At 37.9% G+C, this 16,803-nt stretch overlaps 1 protein-coding gene across 2 annotated transcripts in view; it reads left to right on the top strand.

Moving 5' to 3' along the window:
- Positions 1-16,803, top strand: part of DYNC1I1 (dynein cytoplasmic 1 intermediate chain 1) — a 215,259-nt gene that overhangs the window by 180,234 nt on the left and 18,222 nt on the right. For both annotated transcript variants that reach the window (XM_081932257.1, XM_081932256.1), the window contains exon 15: positions 866-991. In XM_081932257.1, the coding sequence (XP_081788383.1) occupies positions 866-991 (126 nt within the window). The remainder of the gene's footprint in view (positions 1-865; positions 992-16,803) is intronic.

Here is a 16,803-nt window from a genome sequence, read left to right as displayed (position 1 = left end):
CCTTTCCTTTATCTTAATGTTTGCTATTAGGTTGAGGTTTGTAGAATCCTGCCAATGACTATTGGCTGGTAAGAAATTGAGTAGATCTTGCTCAAAATTATCTTACTAATGAACCTATTAGCTAAAATTTGAATACATTTCTATAATATTTACTTATTTGTTTGCTTGTTACTGAATAGTTTGCTTTTATAAAGCAGTGGAAATTATGTGTATATGACGATTCAGATGATATTCCACCTTATACATGTATTTCATCTCAACTGATTTAAATTCAGAAACCTTCAGTTGATTCAACATCAGTCATCAGATTTCATATTATATGAAGATTCTATGTTCATAGCTCCTATTATGCTTTGTTGGACAATATGTTCTTCAGTTTTGCAAAATGAGATGTAAGTAAAAGAAATAACATGAAAGTTATTAATGCCCCATTTTTAGTCCTCTTGTTTGTTTGTTTATTTCTGACCTCATCCTGTGTCCTCTAAACTAATTGCTTGAGGTCAGTAAAATGTTTATATAAAACCTACAAGGATAGGATCTCTCAGTTTTCAATTTAAGCTTGGTACCACATGTAAGCTCATTAGTCTTTGCTAGTTATCTTTTGATCTTCTATTAGGCCACACAGGGGAAAAAAGCAGGGCTGGTTTTAGGATGTTTCAGGCTTGGATTAAAAAAAACCCCAACTTCAACATTTGTGTCCCTTGGTCTTTATCTATTGTCCATAAACCTTTTTGCCATTTAAAAGTTTGGTTTTCCTCCGCTATTCCTTCCCTTTTCATATTCTTCATGTAAAAGACAATGAATTCCTCCCTACATACGTGTTTTATAAATGTCCTCATTCATATTAGAATAATATCTTCGATAGGTTCCAACAGCTAGTGTGACCATTGAAGGAGCTGCTGCCCTCAACCGTGTCCGTTGGAGTCAGGCTGGGAAAGAAGTAGCAGTTGGCGACTCTGAAGGACGGATCTGGATCTATGATGTTGGAGAGGTACCTAATTGTCTTTTAAAATATTTGAATGTTTTTAATAGGTTTTCAAAGAATGTTCATGCAGTCATCTCTGCCTAATCTGGGAAGCTAAAAAGAGCCTATTTAATATTTGAATAGAAACTTTTTTATTCAGGAAGCCATAATGATTGAAAGGTAATAATGCCCATGATGATACAAGATCAGAAACACAATCTTTTTATACTTGCAACCTAAAATTTTGTTGCCTTACTTTCCTGACACCCTGCAAGCACTTATGAGTTAAGAGGCCACCAAGGAATGGCAAAGGGCTAGAATGTGAAGTGAAAAAAGATAAACAACCAGGAAGAAGGCAATAGCAAACCCTACTGCCAAGCAGGTTACATGGAGGTGCGCATGTAATTATTAGGAGTTGAGTTTGAGTTAAAAGAGGCTTGACCTAGATCCTAATATTGGAGTTAAATTAGTGTATCATTTCAGAGGCATAATTATCTGATGCAATGTGAAATCAGTCCTTTTGTGAAACCAGAGGAACTTCAGTTTGCAGTATGCAAGTACTTGAAATGTTCCTATATGCTACAGTTACCAAGATAATTTCAAGATAAATACCCAGCACATTTAAAATGGATGATAATATGTTCATAGTTAATTATTGATGCTTTTAACTTGATTACTATTCCTTGCCATTGACTTCATTTTAGAATGTATGTAACACCTTTGATTTCATTCATTCAGTATTACGCAATAAAAAGAGTTCATTAATATTTTAAAATAGATTCTTTCTCCAGCTGAACTTCTATGTTTTACACCAAGCTCAAAAGATATCAAGTGCACTGAAAAAAGTGCTTCCTTTTAGTTCTATAAAATAAATTACAGCCAGGGTAATCAGCTTCTTGGAAAGACTTGCTATTTAATTTTAGTCTTTCTTTCTGCAAGCTTCTAGAAATAATGGATTCTACATGTTCTATAAGCATTTGGGACACAGTATACTTGTGTCCTATTTTGCAGAAGATAATTTTTGCTTACATTTGGCTTCCCCAGCTAGTCTAGCTGTGTCAAAATATTTGTCTTCCACAGCTAATCTAGATATCTTAAGGTATAACTCCAGATCTTCCAGGCCAGAATTACTATTGGTTATATATGTAATCCAAAATTAAGCAAATATAAAGAATTTATTGATTGATTGCATTTATAAATATAGCATGAATCATTAGAAGGTAACCATTAACATCTGAACAGCTGACAAAGTAGGTAAAAAGATAAACCAATTAATTTTCTCTATTATCATGGGGAAATTATTATTTTTATTTGAATAGTTGCAACTATTTCTAAATACGCTTAGAAAATTATCGAAACAATGCCTCTTATCCTCTTTCTATGGGCAATACATTCAGAACTTAATTTGGTTGGATTAATAATGTAGTCAGTAGACACTTTTTGTTCTGTAATAACTGAAATAAGGAGATCCATTCTGTGGCGTCTAGACTGCAAAATGGAGATAAATTTTATTTTATTTTTCTTTCACATGCTGTCTGAAAAATCCCCTCTAAACACTATTCCATATTGTTTATAATAAAATAAAACTTTCACACTTTTACTAACTTAATCTCAACTAACCAAATGTTAACATTGTGAAAAAAGAATTCTGAAATATTAAACAGCTGTGTAATATTATATCAAAATTATTAGGTCTGTCTTTTTTAAAAATGTAATCACTGAAAGAATTGTTGAATGGAGAAATAATACTGTTTTAAGTCTTCTTTGCTCATACTCATACAATTCTAATTATATAATGAGATTGCTCAAAGAGTAATGTAGAAAAGTCAGAAATATTGGTGTTCTAATCCAAAGGTTCACCAGAATAGATGCTTTTTTAGTCATTCCAGCACTTCATTGTATGTAATCTATAGGTGTTCATATAGTAAGTCACCACAGTTACCACCAGAGTCCATATGGATATTGAAGTGGGAAAAAATGCTTTCTCTACATTGTAGGAAACAGATTTGCAGAAATGATTTCTTAGCCGTATATGAACCGTGGTATTACATAATCCTTTTGGGGGTATCTTTCATTTTATTTTATTTATTTATTTATTTATTTATTTCTTAGATTTTTAGACCGCCCCTTTCCCAGAAAGGGACTCGGGGCGGTGTACAGTCAATACAAATAAAACCAGTCATAATAATAAAATACATTTAAGATACATTTGGAGGGGGATTTATTATCTTTCTTACTAATAATAAATAAAATGGGCCATAATGCTGTGCTTAAATGTGCATGCTAGGTAAGGATGAAATAAAATCTGAAATTTGTCATAAAAAAGCAGTAAGCTGTAGAATGAACAGTAAGTGTAATAGAAATTAGCAAGCTGAATAAACCGTGTGGCAGCGCAGTTCTGAATTCTTACCTACAATAGGCTAAAATTGAAGTCAATATGGTGTGTGCTTGATGGACCGTGTTTCTTTGTTGCTGAATGCAGTATGAAGTATACCACTGCATTACTGTTCCTGGAACAGTTAAGGGTGACTTGTGCAGCAATCAGCTTTTATAGACAGAATTTGGTTTTGTCATTATCTGTGATAGTATACTGATATCTCCGCCTCCCCACAGTAGGGAAATATTATAGAATATATACAGATTTAGCTTTAACTTACACAAAGTAATTTTATGGCCCATAGCAAAATTGCTTGAGCATGACTCATATTTTTGGCTTTGTGTGCTTTCGTGGGAGCCGCTTTGGCTTGCAAATGACTGCAAAACATCTTGGTGTATCGTTATCATAATTGCTAAACTGTCTGAAGTCATTACACTCAAATTTCTGCTACGGCACTGGCAGGACTTTATTTTCTTTATTTATTTATTATCTGGATTTGGGTGTGGGTGTTCTGAAATATATACATACAATTTTTTCTCATTCTGAGTGATCTGACAGACACTTGAAATACCTGAATTGACAGTATAATCTCTTCGTGTCTGTTGTCTGGAGTCTAGACAGGTTGGAGATACGGCTATTTTGACTTCTCACACTTCAAGCTACTAGGGATATTGTGTTCATCTCTTTTGGATAAGCCATTAAAATGGAGTTATCTATGTTTTATCTATGTTGTGGGTTTTGATTTCTATATTTTTCTTTTCATTTGAGAAGCAGAGTGAGAGTCCAATGCAAAATACAAGAGATGTGGAAGTTAAAATCAGAATTCAGTTGGTTCATGTATTAGCATCCTTTGTATTAGCTGATCTGTAGAATGGGATTTTGTAGCCTAAGTGACTTAAGTACTATGCTTACCATTGGTCCTGGAATGGTCCTCTACTCATGTCACTGTGTTTTTCTGGGGATCTTCTTTCTCTCTTCTGCAACTTAGTTGATTGACTTCCAGCTCACTCCCTTCTTCAAAGAAAATGTTGCAAATGTGTTTTGTAGTGCAGATACTAGTAGTTCTTAACTTACAACTATAATTGAGGCCAGAATTTGCGCTCCTAAATGATCTGGTCATTAAGTGATTCACACCTGTTTTTTGGATCCTTTTTGCAGCAGTCTTTAACTGAATCAACACAGTAATTAAGCATAAAAACATGCCAGTTGCCAAGTGCCCATATTTTCATCACATTTTGATGCTGCAAATGTAATTGCAAATATTAGTTGTAAAGTCACTTTTTTCAGTTATATTAGTGGTGACAAAAGCCTGTTAGTTGAGGATTGCCTATATTTCCTCTGCAACTGTGTGTATGTGGCAGATCTCCAGTGGGAACTCACATCTTGTCTTAGTTCCTTCTATTCCCTCCCCGCCAGAATCAGGGCACTTTACAAAGCTTCTCCATCAATTTTGGCCCATTTTTGAAGATGCACATTATTCGTGTTCCCTAAGCCATAGCCAGTTTGATTTTTCCTCACAATAATAAAGAAACAAGATGGGAATGGATGGGGTGGCGAAGTCCTGGTATTTTTATGAAATTCTGGATCAACAATAATGAGGGTATTTGAGAGTTGTGGGAAGATTACTGTTTGCATTTGAAAGCAAAATCAGTGGTTATGTACTCTTTGTACAGCATCCCCTGTGAAAATTCTTCTATACTTTCTGCAGTAGGTGCATAGCCCTTACTGTAAGATCTTTATTGTCCTTTTCCAATAATTTAGCTAAAACACTTCTGTTTTGTTGCACACACCTATTGCCTTGTGAATATTTTCCGAGTGCTGTGCATCTATAGGAATCTCTTCCCAAATATCCCAATGATATTTGCAAAATTCAAGGTGCTGAAGTTTTTTTTAACCTTGTTTTTGCTCTGTGTGTGTATGGGGGGGGGGGATCTTGTTGCTGTTTAATCTTCAGCAACTTTAGAGGGGATGTCCCAAAGGTGCTTTTTCAAGAGGCAGTTGAATTTTGCAAATACCATTGGAAAGAGAAGGGGAAACCTGTCAAGAATTCACCTGTTCCAGTGAAGTTCCAAAGACAAAAGCACTTCCATAAAGTCAGCATCTCCATTACAGGACTCTACCTTCATTGGTCCTGAGTTTTGTTTGAAGATGTTTCATTCTCATCCAGGAACTTCTTGGATGAGAAGCGAAACTTCTTCAAAGAAAAAACAGAAAGTCCAGTTGCCTCTTGAAAAAGTAACCATGACCAGGATGACTGAGAATCTCCATAGACATTGAGAGGGGATGGTGTTTTTTTTTTAAATTTCTTCTTAGCATTCAAGATTAGCAGAAGTAAAGAATATGACACACATTGCCTTCAATTAACTGCTAGGCATTTGAGGAGTAAAAATGGTAATGATCAAACCAATGCTAACAACAATTAGTCTTGTTGAAATTAGTAAAGTTAGTTTTCTCTAAGGAAATCTTCTAGTTTCCCATAAGTGATCAGCATGATTGCAGCCTTTATATTCCCTCATCAAATGTCATATAAAAAGAGGTTACCAGCAAGAAGGCAATTTAGTCTATTAGTTTCTTTGTCCCGATCTCTAGCAAGAGAATTCTGCTTTCAAGAAGACAGCTTCTTGGAAAATTTGGAAAATCCTAAAAAGATCAATCAGCATTTAACTCAGCATACATAAGTAAAATGAAATATCTTTGTCTTTTTAAGATTCTATATTTAAGATTTGCCTTCAGAGGCAAATGCTTCTTTCTCTTGAGGTGTCTTGTGAGTGTATACATAAAAAGCATTGCCTAATACTGTGACTAAAGAAGTGGTCTTTATGATGAAGCTTTGTATTAAAAGCTGGTTGGGCTCTGGTGAGTCCCAGAAATATCAAATTCAATTGTACTGTAAAAATTTTGATGGCAGAAAAGAAAACCCTCTAACACATTCTACTAATATCAATTTCTGCTACACAAATTTAATAGAACTAAGAAAGGTATCTCAGTTGTTTTTTGTCTGATGTGCTTAAAAATCTATCCAACTCATTTCCAAATTCCAATTTTTTAGGAAAACCTAAGAAAACGTTACTAGATAAATGCCTGAATCTAAAGCCCCCAAAATAAATATTTTCCAAAAATGGAATTGGGTGGAAAGTCTCTATTGATAATTAACTCCATAGAATTTTATAATATTGCATTACAAATATTTTATAATATTGCATTATACATACATTAATGCTGCACAATACTGCTAAAAGGCATATTTTAGATAATACAATTTCATAACACTGTAGAGCATCCTAATGAGAGACTATAAGAAAAACACTTAAAATGCTAATTATCCAGAAGCAAAAGTAAATCATAGTTACTTCGGGCTTTTTTTGTTGTTGTTATTTTTGCAAAAAATAAAGCAGTTTGACTAAGAAATAATTACAGCTATTTGTAGTACGGGGAGCTAAATGAAAAAAATGATCAGCATCAAATTTGGAGTAAAGACTGTACTGCATTAATGTAGTGGAATAATTATTTTCACAATTCAAGCTAACAGACATGCTCTTTCTGATTGGCATCAGCATGTTTTCTGGAGAAATGTCTTCTGAAACAAGAATTAGTTTGTATAATTAATCATCTTTATGTTCTTCTGCGGTTTAAACTGTTGCTTTCAATAGCAACCTTGGTCATGACAGATCACTTAATTACAGTGTTAAAAACTTTTTTAATGATTGGTAAAGTTGTAAGAAAGATGGAGGTTTGTTATGATAAGGTAGAGATTATCTTAAAATTACAGAATGTTAAAGTACAAATCAGGTTATTAATGTGATCCTTAAAAATGTAGGAGCATCGTGCCTCATGTACAATTTTAAGGTATTTGCAGACTTTGCAGACTGCACATAACTCTAATAGCCAGGTTTGATGGCATTTTAAAAAGCAAGTCTTACATGACTGCTGGAATTTGGGAAATTGGAAATAAACTTTTGCATTGGTGAAACACGTAGCCACAGATACCTACTTTAAACAAAACATGGTTTTAACGCAGTACAAAACTTTGTTTAATAGTAATACAGGACCAATAAAGCTTGATAATTGAAAAGGGAAATTAAAACTGCAGCTTTCTTTTAGTGAGTCAAACCCAGTCTTAAAAGATTCTTCAGATGTTTTGGAATTTATTTATTTATACTTTGTTTATTTTGATTCTTTCACATCACCGTTGACATCTGACAAATACTTGGACAAATCTCTGTAGTTTTTTTGGCAAAATTTCAGAAGTTGTTTGTCTTTACCTTCTTCCTAGAGCTGAGAGAAAGCGACTGTTACCCAACTTGCTTTGTGCCCAAGGCGGAACTAGAACTCACACTGGTTTCTAGCCTGGTGTCCTAACCAATGATCAAACTGACTCTTAGTATTCAGCCAATTTTGAAAATAAACTAACATAAGAATAAGAAAATGATGCAGAAGAGGAGGCAGAGTTAAATGAGTTATCAGCCTAGAGTAATTTTTTTCCACAAATGGTCTTAAGTCCAACCCCTTTTGAATATCATTGATCCCTATTTAGTGCCAGCTTAATATCAAATATTAGTTACCAGTTTCTTGTGTATAAGCTTGAATAAAAAATCTTCTTACCTGCAACTTATATATGGTCCTAGTTCTTTCTGCCTGATAATAAATATTTGTTCTGGCCTTTATACCAGGTCTATTAGCCATAGTGTATTCACAATATGTAATGATTGTATTAAAAAACTACTGATCTGGTTCTTGGGCAGCCTAAAATTAAATTATTTTAAGCAGAGCAATCAGCTGGCAGGGGCAAAAGATGAGATAGATGGCAATATCCCATTGCAAGCTATATTTTTGTACCCTGTTTCCCCCAAAATAAGACCTCCCAGATAATAAGCCAAATCAGGCTTTTGAGTGCATGGGCTGAAATAAGCCCTCCCCCGAAAATAACCCTTCCCCAAAATATTGCAATAGCAGCAGCCATGAGGTGACCACGCTTGCCACCTCCTGCATCTCAAAAATAATAATATCTCCCCGAAAATAAGGCCAAGCACTTATTTCGGGGCTCAAAAGAAAATAAAACCATGTCTTATTTTTGGGGAAACACGGTAGTGATGTACAAAAGAGATAGAACCTGTTTTGCAATGACATGGTATGACTTTTTCACATAACGTCTGATTTTAAGCCTATGAATAATCATCTTAAATAAGTTCATCTTCATAAAATGTTCTTCAGTGGATTAGTTTAGTTATGCAAAAGATTTTTTCCCCTCAAACCATGGAGAAACATAGCCAGTCATCTGGATTAGGATATGTAACAGGGCTATCTTTCATGCATGGCCAAGCTTCTATCCCTTAAAACTCTGCCGTCGCCCCATAGACGTTATGTTAAGTATCATCCTCTCTCATTGTCTTTTCAGAATGTCTATGGCAGCATTAACAGTCATAAAAATAGTTAAAGGAAGTATGGAGAACACAGATCTTAGAATTCTTTCCATCTCTTTTATTATTAGGGATCACTGGAAGCATCTATGTTTCGTTCTATCTAAAAGAGTTATGTTGCACCTCTGTGTAGGGTCCTGCTTTTTCCTAGTGTTTTGTGTGTATGGGGTACTGGGCAACATAAGGGAACTGGACCTCCTCTAATATGAATTCTCTGACCAGGAGAGATTACTTACAATGCAACATTCATTGGAAATAATACTACCCAACAGTTTTTTCTTAGTTTTTCTTAGCTTTTAATGAAATGTTTTTTTAAGTTTGATGAGTTGATAATAGTCATGGAAAATATGCAGAAGCATTTAGTTCTGGATAAAGATTCAGAAAAGGACTCTGGTCTGAAAGTTGCAGACCAAAGAAATATTCTCATGTTGGAGAATTAAGATGATCCTATACATCAAACCTGCATGTTTAATTGTCTAATTAAATATAACATATACAGTCTTAATAGTAAGTCTTATCTTCCCAATAGAGTTCAAATAGAAGTATTTTCTATTGTTACAATGCTAGGAGCCTGACTGAATGGAGAAGTGACAATTTTCCTCGGATGAAGACAGAGATTAAAGAATGGCTTTATCTACACCTAGTTAGAAATTACTTCTTTTTGAACTTTGTTACTATGAAGACTGTATGTTATATTTAATTAGACAATTGATAAGAGATGATTAAGAAACAAATGTGGATATTTGATCCAGGACTTTTAACTTTTGAGACAATTTGGGATATAAGATTCTGTGGCAAACTTTTTAGTAGTGGGTTACACTTTGTATGCATAGGTAACAGTTTGTTAACAGAGAGTTTTGAAACCTTAATTTTGACTTATTATTACTCTGTATTATTACATTGTTATTCTTGTTACTGTTAACTATTTTGTCACTAATATAGTATATAAAAGACAGGCTGATAATTTGTAAATAGATTTACTACCGTGTTTTCCCGAAAATATGACATGTCCTGCTAATAAGCCCAGGCCTGGTTTTTGCCTGGTTTTTGAGGTGGGTGTAAATATACGCCCTCCCCCGAAAATAAGCCCAAGTGAAAGTGCCATGGCAAGTACAGGAGGAAGCCCTTCCCTTCCCTAGTCACCTCAGCGCTTCTCGGCTCCTTAATCGGATCAGTTGATCTGATCCGGCTTCCATTCAAAAAACAGCTGATTTGCGGGTGCTGCTCAGGCCGTGGCCTCCGGCAAGTGCGGCTGCCTCTGCCATCGATTACGGCCACAAAAGCAGCAGGAGGCCAAGTGATGCACCCCACGCGCCTCGCCCCGGTCTTCTGAAGGGTACTGTAGCAGCAGCTATCCACAATTTTTTAAATCATTATTTCGTCCCGACCCACGTGGCCCAGTGAGCCACCTGGATCGGGACAAAATAAGGGTAAAAAAATTGTGGATAGCTGCTGCTACAGTACCCTTCAGAAGGCCGGCTTGAGTCTCCTGCTGCAAAAGTGGCTCCGCCCGAGACTGCTTTTGGGAGAGGAGGCAAAGGGGAAGCAATCAGCTTCATCTCGCCCTTGCCCTCACCCCCCCCCCCCTTCGGCTGAGCTCAAGCAGAGAAGTGGCCCCCAGGGTTTCAGGAGCAAAGTTGAGGCTGACAGGAGTCAGGGCAGGGGGGAAAGTCCAGTGCGGCCCCAGCACTCTTCTTTCCTTGGAAACGGAATCTTGGGAGTGGGAAACGGCATTCCCAGGAAGGGTGGGTATGTCGGTATGTGTATAAAAAACACAAAGCGAGGGAGCCAACAGCCGCGGATTAAGGAGCTTTGTGAAACGTTACGTCTACACTCAAAGTTTGGCAAGGAAGGGAGAAGAGATACTTCCCTCTCTTGGCAGTGTTTTGCTTTAAAATATATGAGAATCGGCCAAAGAGAAGGAAGAATGAGACCTGCGAGGAGATACTGCTGCCTGCAGAGGCACAGACAGAGCGAATTTCATTGAAGACTTCTCCGGCCAGCCCACAAGACTATCTGAAGGGGGTCGGGGAGGAGATTTCCTGCACGTTGGCAGCAGCGTCTTCTCACAAGGCTTCTTCTGACATCCCCAGTTGTATGGATTTCCATGTCTTCCTTTACGGGATGTTGCTTCGCCCCTGGGACATCGGGAGAAGCCCTGTGAGGAGACGCCACTGCCAATGTGCAGGAAATCCCCCCCCCGCAGATCATCCTTTAAAAACGTAGTTTCACCAGGATGAAGAGGTGGCTGGAGGCGGCGTTTGCATCTGGTTGGGCTTTCTTTGCAAGGCGGACAATCTGGGGAGTGAGAGAGTTAGGAAGCCGGGGCTGGCGTGGGGCCGTTTCTCCAGTGAAGCGTGTGATTCATCCCCAGGGGTGAGCGTTTTTCCTCCTCTCTGCCCTGGCTTGGAAGCTGCAGAGGAAGCCTGCTATGCCCAGGGAGGGGAGGGAGAAGTGACAGCAAGAGGAGCACATCTCGCTCCACACCTCTCGCTTCTCCCCCACCCCACCTGCCACCCGTCTCGCTAAAAAGATGGTGGGGAAAGGAAGCAGCCTAGATTCTGTTAGCATTGGGGCGGGGTGGGAGGAATTGGGCTGCGAGACATGCGTCCTGCCCGAGACTTGCAGCTCCGTCGTGTTCCTTGCTGTTTTGTCCAGGGAAGTTGAACTCGCGAGATTTTTTTTTACAGGGTGCTTCCCTGGACAAAACAGCGAGAAACACGACGGAGCTGCAAGTCTTGGGTAGGACGCGTATGTCGCAGCCCAACTCCTCCCACCCCGCCCCAATGCTAACAGAATCCAGGCTGCTTCCCTTCCCCACCGCCTCTTTAGCGAGAGGGGTGGCAGGTGGGGTGGAGGAGAAGTGAGAGGTGTGGAGCGAGACCTGCCTTCTCTTGTCGTCTCTTCTCCCCCCCTCGCCGGGCATGGCAGGCTTCCTCTGCAACTTCCAAGCCGGGGCAGAGAGGAGGCAAAACGCTCACCCCTGGGGATGAATCACACGCTTCACTGGAGAAACGGCCCCACGCCAGCCCCGGCTTCCTAACTCTCTCACTCCCCAGATTGTCCCCCTCGCAAAGAAAGCCCAGCCCGACGCAAGGCGGTAACAGGACACATCAGAGCAGTGCCGGCCACTCGCTCGGCTGGCGCAAATAAGACCCCCACTCCACCCACCCCCGATAATAAACCCAAGGCCATATTTCGTGGGTCAAAATAAAATAAGCCCCTGGCGTATTTTCGGGGAAACACGGTAGTTAAAAAAATTTGGAGGGAGGGCTGTTTCAGCTAATATTGTAGTAATATGTTAATCAGTATTCAACTAGGAGATAACATGCTTTTATGTTGGATTTTTTTCTTTTCCTTTTGATGCACTTTTTAAATTTCTTGACTGTTTTGTGGTTTGTTTGTTTTTTTGTTCTTTTCTGGGAGTTATGTATTTTAACTTTTTTTTGAATAAACTAAAAAATAGAATGGATTAGAAAAGAATTAAAAAAAAATTGAACCTGTTTCCCGGGGTAGAACAGGCCCAGAAAAAAAGCATAGGTAAACTACCACTTTCATTAAACCTACTTATAAGCTTATCATTGATTGGCTGTTGGTACTTTTTGCTTTTCATATTAAAATTGTTATCTTTTCCTATAACATATTTAAGAACATATATTGAAACAGTTTATGTTAGCTGAGTTGAAGCAAAAGCTTAATGGCAGAATTTCCAGAGAGAACTAACAAATGAAAATTTAGATAACTGTGATCTAAAGTAATAATGATTTCAGGACAGGCGTTTAGTTCAGAGCTAGCCCAAACGCTTTATTGATTAGGCTGCCACTCTAGCCCACATAGCATAAATTGTTGCTAATGGAGATAGAATTGTTGAGCATGGTATCCTGCATTGTAGAGAGAATGTTGGCTTGATTTTTAAAAACTTTGGTTTTAAAGCATACTTAAAGGGAGAAAGGCTGTTTAATTTCAGCCCTACCAGATTCAGATTAGGAACCAAGATCATAAGGTCATTTATTAGGGCACTTTCTCAAGAATTTAGTCAGTTTGATGTTTCTAGAAAGCAGGATGGAGAAGGCAGATCTAAATTTTTCAGTGTAAGGTGTGGGAGTTTCTGTAATGCCTTCATAGTCATGAAGTTTGGTCCAGTGTTGAGTCTCATGTGGTGGTAATTCTTAACTTATTGCACTGCTGCCATGTCCATTTGAACAATACAGAAACAGAGTTCACAGCAGAAGTTAATTGAGACAAACCCTTGAAAATTAAATTTAGAGAAAGGGCGGTCTACACAATTCCTCTGATACCTGCTATGCAGTGGATGGAGGCAGTCTTCAGTCTGCCTGTGGTATTCCACCCCTCAGTTATGCACACCAGTGTATACATAGAGCTGATTAAAATCATCTGCATGCAGTTTTCTGGCTTCAGCCTCCTTACCAGTGGTTTCATCCATTGTTAGCACGGAGGCTGGGCTCCCTGAGAGCTAAGCACAGTGGTGCGCTTGTTAGGCTCTGGGTTCCTTTGGTGGCCTTTTTCTTCTAGATTACCTCCCACTTTGTTTCCAGCCATGTGTGTGGCACTGGGAGCTGCCTGGAAAAATACTGACTTTTTCAAGCTCTATATAAAGAAAAATAATGAAGGAGTTTTGATACCACCACAGGATCAAAGCCAGAATAGGTAGTATATATAATGGTATACATTTGCCTGTACTGAGTTAGCAGCAAAATATCTTCACGGGCCTCAGACTAATCAAACCACTTTCTACAGCCAGAATAAAAATGTGACATGGAAACTTTTCCCTACGACATTGCAATGCTGTAAGATAGAAAAGGATCGGGCCTATTATTGTCAAAAGGAAATGAAAATTATCCATGTATAATTTTTTTGTCAACTGTGTCCTTGTCACAAATTTATAAAGAAAAAAACGTCTATGCAGAAATCGAGATGTAAATCACAGGGTTGTACTCTGCTCTAGCATTGTACAAAGTCAGTAATGGCAAAAATAAAATGTCCAGCTTGTCTCACAGCAATTCAAGATGGCTTTTAACTTGAGGCAGGACAGAAGAGCTGTCTCTATTTCTGATTCAGATCCTGTGTGGTATGTCCCTTCTAATATGTCTGGTAGGAACTGTGCATAAGAGGTTTATTTTTTAAAAAGCCCTGATACCTTTTTTGTTGAGGAAAAAAATACTGTGATGAGGGAGGAAAAGGAGGAGGACTATTACATTTTTGGGATGAACTGTTCCACCTTTCTATCAGTGTGGCTTTTATTTTTAGTTGGTCCAGTTACAGAAGTTGCATAGATGTGTGGGAGAAGGTCAAGAAATGAATTGACTGCTAGTCTGGGAGGATTCTGATTTTCCCACTGTGCAATACAAAATTCGGAACAGTCAGGATACCCTCTTTCTTTCTCTTCCTCCCTTTCTCCCTTTTCCTCTCTCTCTCTCACATATAATACAGTTGTGCATTGACAGTTTCCAGAGATGTTAATCCAGCCACAGTCAGGTGACTAGTCAAGCAGCTAGAAATGAGTTAATGCTACTTAATATTTCTGCTTCCTATGTTCTACAGAATCTCAGCTGGGAAAGCAGAAGTGAAACATTTGTCAAGTTTTTTCAACATTTTACCACAGTTATTAAGTAAATCTCTGCATTTGTTAAACTAGTGACAAGGTTGCTAAGTGCATCTGGCTTCCCCATTGACTTTGCTCATCAGAAAACCACAAAAACTGATCACATAATCTCAGGACACTGCAACTGTGATAAATATGAACCAGTTGCCAAGCATTTTAATTTTGATCCCATGACCATAAAGATACTGCAATGATTGTATGAAAAATGGTCATGTCACTTTTCCCCCATGCCATTATAACTTTGTAGAGTCACTAAATGAACTGTTGTAAGTCAAGAACTACCTGTACGTTCTAAAGACTATTTAGCTGCTTTTAAGACTAAAGAGGAAATCTGTGCAGTAGACCTCAAGGCTGAATGCCTTTCTTAGAGCAACGTGTGAATAGGATAGAAATTGTGTTTAGAACAAACAGTTAATAGTTAATGTTCTCTTGAGATACAATTTTTCTGAAATGATTTTGTTAAATTGAAAGATTACAAGGCTACTGGTAAACCACACTTTAACTTTATTTGGAAGTTTCATCATTATAGCCTACTTATTTTGCTGATACTATTGGAGGAACCAAACTAAAATTAACAAATTCTTTTTCGTGGTCCTTAATTAGCCAGCTTTTCAAAATCTTTTTAACTAGTTGTCTTGGAGCCACACATAATTTAGAACAGAAAATAACAAAATGAGAACGCTTAAGATATGAATTTCTGTAAAATAACATTCCTCTTTCCAAATAAAGGCTTCTTTCATTGAAAATGGAGGGGGGGAAATGGTGAAATGGATGTGGTACAGATGCCATCCAAAACCATTTTTTTTTTTTTGCATCTGAAAAAGAAAACTAAAATGGCGCTTCTTCCATTTTCAGTTTTGTGAACTGGCCAAAGAAATTTTTATTTATTTTATTTATTATTCATATTTATAGACCGCCCCCTCTCCCGAAAGGGAGATCAAACACTGAAATCAGTGCCACGGTGCCTCCATTTTAGTTCCTAAGGCAAAGTTCCTTCCATCCTTGAGTTTTAGAAAACTCTGAAAAATATAAAAATAATTTTGCATTTGGAGGAAAAGAAACTGTAAGATTGTGCGAAAGAGATATCCAGCCATATCTCGATAGGACAGTGCAAGAAATTACTTACTAGTTAGAGGCATATTTAACACAGGAGAGGAGCATTCTGGGTAAGGTGGCAATGATATAGTCTTCAACATACAACAATTCATTTGGTGACCATTCAAAGTTACAACAGCACTGAAAAAAGTGACTTCACACTTATGACCATTGTAGCATCCCCATGGTCACATGATCAAAATTCAGATGCTTATTAACTGACTCATATTTATGATGTTGCCGTGCCCAGAGGTCATGTGATTCATCTTTTGTGACCTTTTGACAAGCAAAGGCAGTCGGGAAACCAGTTTTACCTAACAACCATGTTACTAATTTAACAACTGTGACAAGAGAAGTTGTAAAATAGGGTAAAACACACAACAAATATTTCACTTAGCAACAGAAATTCTGTGCTCAATTGTGGTCATAAGTTGAGGACTACCTGTAGGGTGGCTGCATCAAACCAAAAGTCAGTCAGGGTTTCTCATTATTTTGTTCAGGCTATTGAAATATTTTAGGATTTAAAAAAAATCTTTCAACTCTACTTTAGGCGTCATCTTTAGTTGTTTCTTCTGCCCCCAAATGATGAGAAACAAACTCTTCAATTTGGCTATCATCACTTAATGAGATTTTGTGAGCCATGTCATTCTAGCTTCTTGAAGATAGGAGGCAACACGTGATAAAAAGCAGAAGTGATTTTCTTGCTCACTTAAAAGAAGGAATTAACTGTCTCGTTGCCAATATTGGGTTTCTTGGCCTCTGTGGAAGAATATCAGGAGCTTGACATTTTCTGAAATAATCAAAGGCTGGGTTCTTTTGACTTACTGCCTTGCGGTATTCCAGAATGTTTTAAGATTTTTTGTTTTGGTCACCATGATGTAAAAAAGATGTTGAGACTCTAGAACAGTGTTTCTCAAACTTGGTGATTTTAAGTCCTGTGGACTTCAACTCCCAGAATCCCCCAGCCACAGCTGGCTGGGGGATTCTGGGAGTTGAAGTCCACAGGACTTAAAGTCACCAAGTTTGAGAAACACTGCTCTAGAACATAGGTGTCAAACTTGCCACGTCACATTGACATTTCATGACATTTTCCCCATTTACGGAGTTGAGGTGGGCATGGACTGCATGTGATGCATCTGGCTTAGGGGCTGCCAGTTTGACACCCTTGCTCTAGAAAGAGTGCAGAGAAGAGCAACAAAGATGATTAGGGGACTGGAGGCTAAAATATAAATAATAGTTACTGGAACTGGATATAGCAAGTATAATGAAAAGAAGGACTAGGGATGATATGCTAGCAGTGTTCCAATATCTCAGGGGTTGCTACAAA

The sequence above is a fragment of the Natrix helvetica genome (genome assembly GCF_964273705.1).
Source record: "Natrix helvetica genome assembly, chromosome: Z".
NCBI lineage: Eukaryota > Metazoa > Chordata > Lepidosauria > Squamata > Natricidae > Natrix > Natrix helvetica.
The sequence above is the reverse complement of the archived record's forward strand: the minus strand, read 5'-3'. Positions and strand labels throughout refer to the sequence as shown.